The sequence below is a fragment of the Eubalaena glacialis genome, chromosome 6 (genome assembly GCF_028564815.1).
Source record: "Eubalaena glacialis isolate mEubGla1 chromosome 6, mEubGla1.1.hap2.+ XY, whole genome shotgun sequence".
NCBI lineage: Eukaryota > Metazoa > Chordata > Mammalia > Artiodactyla > Balaenidae > Eubalaena > Eubalaena glacialis.
In genome coordinates this window covers 86,094,131-86,098,109 of record NC_083721.1, presented here as the reverse complement: position 1 = coordinate 86,098,109, position 3,979 = coordinate 86,094,131, and the positions used below count along the sequence as shown (strand labels likewise).

Here is a 3,979-nt window from a genome sequence, read left to right as displayed (position 1 = left end):
TAACACCTGAGTCAAAAACATTATATTGAGTGGAAGAATCCAGACACTAAAAGTACATACAGTATGATTTTATTTATATGCTGTTAACAAGCAAAACTGATCTATGATGATAAAGATTAGAATAGTGGCTACCTCTGAGTATTATTAACTGAGAATGGGCACAAAGAAACTTTCTGGTGGATGAAGATAGTCTAAATCTCAATCTAAATGGTAATTATGTGAGTGTACACATGAGCGAAAATTCATCAAGCTGTACACTTAAAATCTGTCCATTTTAATGTATGTAAATTATACCTCAATTCAAATAAGAGAAATCAATGTAATTCACCACATTAAAAATTAGATAAAAAATTATATTATCACTCCATAGTTACAGAAAAGAAATTTGATAAAATTAATCACCTATTTACTTAAAAAAAAAAAAACTGTTAGAAAAACTAGGACTAGGAGGAAACTTCCTTAATCTGATAAAAGGTGTAAAAAAAATCCTACTGCAAACCAAATGCTTAATGTTGAAGTACTAACACTCTCCTATGAGATTAGAAATGAAGCAAAGATGCCCATTATCACCACTTTTATTCAACATGGTACTGGAGGTCCTGTCCAGGGCAATAAAGCACTGTCATTATTTGCAAATTGGCATGATTGTGCATGCAAAAATCCAAAATTATTTAGAGATAAATTATTATATATAGTGAATTAGCAAGGTCTCAATATACAATCAAATTACAAAAAAAATTGTATTTTTATTAATAAACAAAACTGTGAGAAAAATAGCATTTACAATAGCATCAACTTTAAATAACTTAGAATAAATCTAATAAAATATGCACAAAACTTCGGCACAGAGAACTTTAAAATATTATTGAAAGAAATTGTAAAATCCCGAAATAGATATATTTCATTCATAAATTAGAAGACTCGGTGAGTAAACATGATAGTTCTCCCCAAATCAATTAATAGATTCAATGCAACTACAATCAAAATCCCAGCAAGTGTTTTTGGAGGGAGAAACTGACAAGTTTCTAAAATTTATTTTTTTTAATTTTTATTTTATTTATTTTTCTTTGTTTCCTAAATTTTATTTAAGAATTCATACAAAATACTCCAGATAACTGAGTTTCAATCCTCATCTTCCTCCTCTTCTTCATCTTGATTAATCTGGAAGTAACGTAATTCGTAACTTTCTTTGCTGTTAGCAACTACGCGTAACCAATCACGAAGATTGTTCTTCTTCAAATATTTTTTGGTGAGATATTTCAAATACCTTTTGGAAAAAGGCACCTCGGAAGTTACAGTGATCTTGCTTTTGCTTCTTTCGATTGTTACAACACCTCCTCTGAGATTCCCAGCTTTTCCATTCACTTTGATTCTTTCCTGAAGAAACTGCTCAAAATTGGCCGCATCCATGATTCCATCTTCTACAGGATGGGTACAGTCAAGAGTAAACTTCAGGACCTGCTTCTTTTTTTTGCCCCCCTTCACCACAAGCTTTTTCACTGGCGCCATCGCCGCAGCAGAGGCAGAAAAGCTAAAATTTATTTTTTAAAATGCAAAGAACCAAGACCAGACAAGGTAGGTTTGAAGAAGAATATATTTGGAGAACCTATACCACTGGATATCAAGCTACATTAAGGCAGTGTGACACCAGTTCAAGATTAGGCAAATGGACCAGTGAAACAGAAGAGGGACACCTCATTTATGGCAGAGGTCACATTACAGAGTCACAAGTAGAGGAGAATTCTCACAAACTGTGGTGGGTCAATTGGATATCCATACAAAAATATTAATCTTGATTCTCACATTATACCATACAACATTCAGTTCTAGATGGATTGTAGATTTAAACATGATGGGTAAAACAATTATGGTTTTGGAACATGAGGTAGGAGAATACCTTCTCAAAGACTTCTCAAATAGAAAAAAAAAAAGCACTAACCATAAAGGGAAAAATGATAAGTTGGACTAAATAAAAATTTAAAACTTCTGCTCATCAGAAAACTCATTTAGAGACTTAAAAGATAAGATGCAGAGTAAGAGTTCATGTTTGCAATTCTTAAATCTGACAAAGGTTTTGTATCCAGAATACATAAAGAATCTCTTTAAATAAAAAAGACAGACCATCCAATAGAAACATGGGCAAAAGAACTGAACAGCCATTTCTTAAAGGATCATATCCAAATGGATAATAAAACATGTGAAAGATGCTCATTGGTCATCAGGGAAATGCAAATCCAAAACCAGAAGAGTTATATTTAAGATGACTGATAATACCAAGTTTAATAAGGATGTGGCTCTAAAGGAACTCTTATATACTATTTTGGGGAGTGTAAATTGGAATATTTTAAAAAACTTTTTGGAAGTACTTACCAAAGCTGAACACATGGTATGATTCATGAGCCAGCAAATCACCTCATAAGTATCTATCACATGGACATGTTTATATGTGTACCAGAAGACATGTATAAGAATGTTCATAGTAGCATTATTCTTAGCTGGCCACCAAATAGAAACAATCTATGCGTTAATCAACAATAGAACAGATACTAAATTGTGGTATATTAGCAAATGGAGTTTTATTCAGTAATTAAAATGAATGAACTATTGCTACATGCAGCAACATGGAATAATCTCACAAATGTAATGCTGAGTGAAAGAAGCTAGACCTAAAGGAGAAGCAAGACTCTATAATTCCATTTATATAGAATTGACAAACAAGCAAAATGAATCTACAGTTTTGGAATTCAGATAGTAGTTACCTACTTGAGGAGTAGGGAAGTTGTAGTGACTGGGAGGAGACGCAGTAGGGTTTCAGGGTGTACTATTTCCAATAATGTTCCATATCTTGATTAGGTATCAGGGCTATGCAGGTGTGTACACTTTGTGACAATTCACTGAGATGTACACTTATGATTTATTCCCTTTTTGCATATTATATGTCAGTGAAAAAATAATTTATTTTAAAAATTAAGACAGTACAAATACATAAAATTAAAAATGACAAATGAGAGATAATTATCAAAATGAAGAAAACTTTTAAAAAGATACTTTTTAAAAACTACTTTGCACAACTCAATGCAAATAAATTTGAAAACCTAAGTAAAATGTGTTCTTTTCAAGAAAAATACAATATACCTTAATAGAGACAGAAAATCTAAACAGCCTAGTTACCATAAAAGAAATAAATAGTTGAAAGGAAATAATACAATTATATATGTGGAAAATGCAAAAGAACAAATGAAAAAGATTTTTGGAACAATAACAGAATTTAGTAAAGTAGCAGTTTAGAAAATCGTGCAAAAATCAATAGCCTTCATCTGTACAAACAAAACAGAATATGCAGGGAGGGAGATGCAAGAGGGAAGAGATATGGGGATATATGTATATGTATAGCTGATTCACTTTGTTATAAAGCAGAAACTAACACACCATTGTAAAGCAATTATACTCCAATAAAGATGTTAAAAAAAAAAACAGAATATGCAATAGAATATCCCTTATATGATTACCAAAAAGAGAAAAATAACCTAGGAGTAAACTTGGCTAGAAAGGTTTAAAATCTATGTGAGGAAAACTATAAAATGCCCTGAAAGACAAAAAGAAAAAAAAAAAAAAAGGAAAGACATATTGTTTTTGGATTATAAAACTTAATAGCTAAAAATGACAGGTCTCTCTCAGTTCAGTATTTAAATGCAATGCAACCTTCACAAAAATACAATCAAGCCTTTTTCTAGAACTAGACAAAATGATTGTAAATTTCATATGGAAGAACAATAGCCAAGAAAACCCTGAAAAAAAGAAGAGCAATGGGACTGGGAGGAGGGGTGTGGGAGCAGGAGTCTAGCCTTACTGGATATTAAAATACAGTTATAGCTTCTACAAGTAAACCAGTCTGGTATGAATAAATGGACTGACCAATGTAACAGAATAAGAAATCCAGAAATAGATCCAATGCACTTGGAAATGCAGTACACGAGAA

The 3,979-nt window shown here is 31.7% G+C and overlaps 1 protein-coding gene across 1 annotated transcript; it reads right to left on the bottom strand.

Annotated features, from left to right (window-relative positions):
* Positions 1 to 1,074: 1,074 nt before the first annotated feature.
* Positions 1,075 to 1,525, bottom strand: LOC133093495 (large ribosomal subunit protein eL22-like). The gene has a single exon (XM_061193370.1). The coding sequence runs from the start codon at positions 1,507 to 1,509 to the stop codon at positions 1,123 to 1,125; it is 387 nt and encodes a 128-aa protein (XP_061049353.1). The 5' UTR covers positions 1,510 to 1,525; the 3' UTR covers positions 1,075 to 1,122.
* Between the last annotated feature and the right edge of the window lie 2,454 nt (positions 1,526 to 3,979).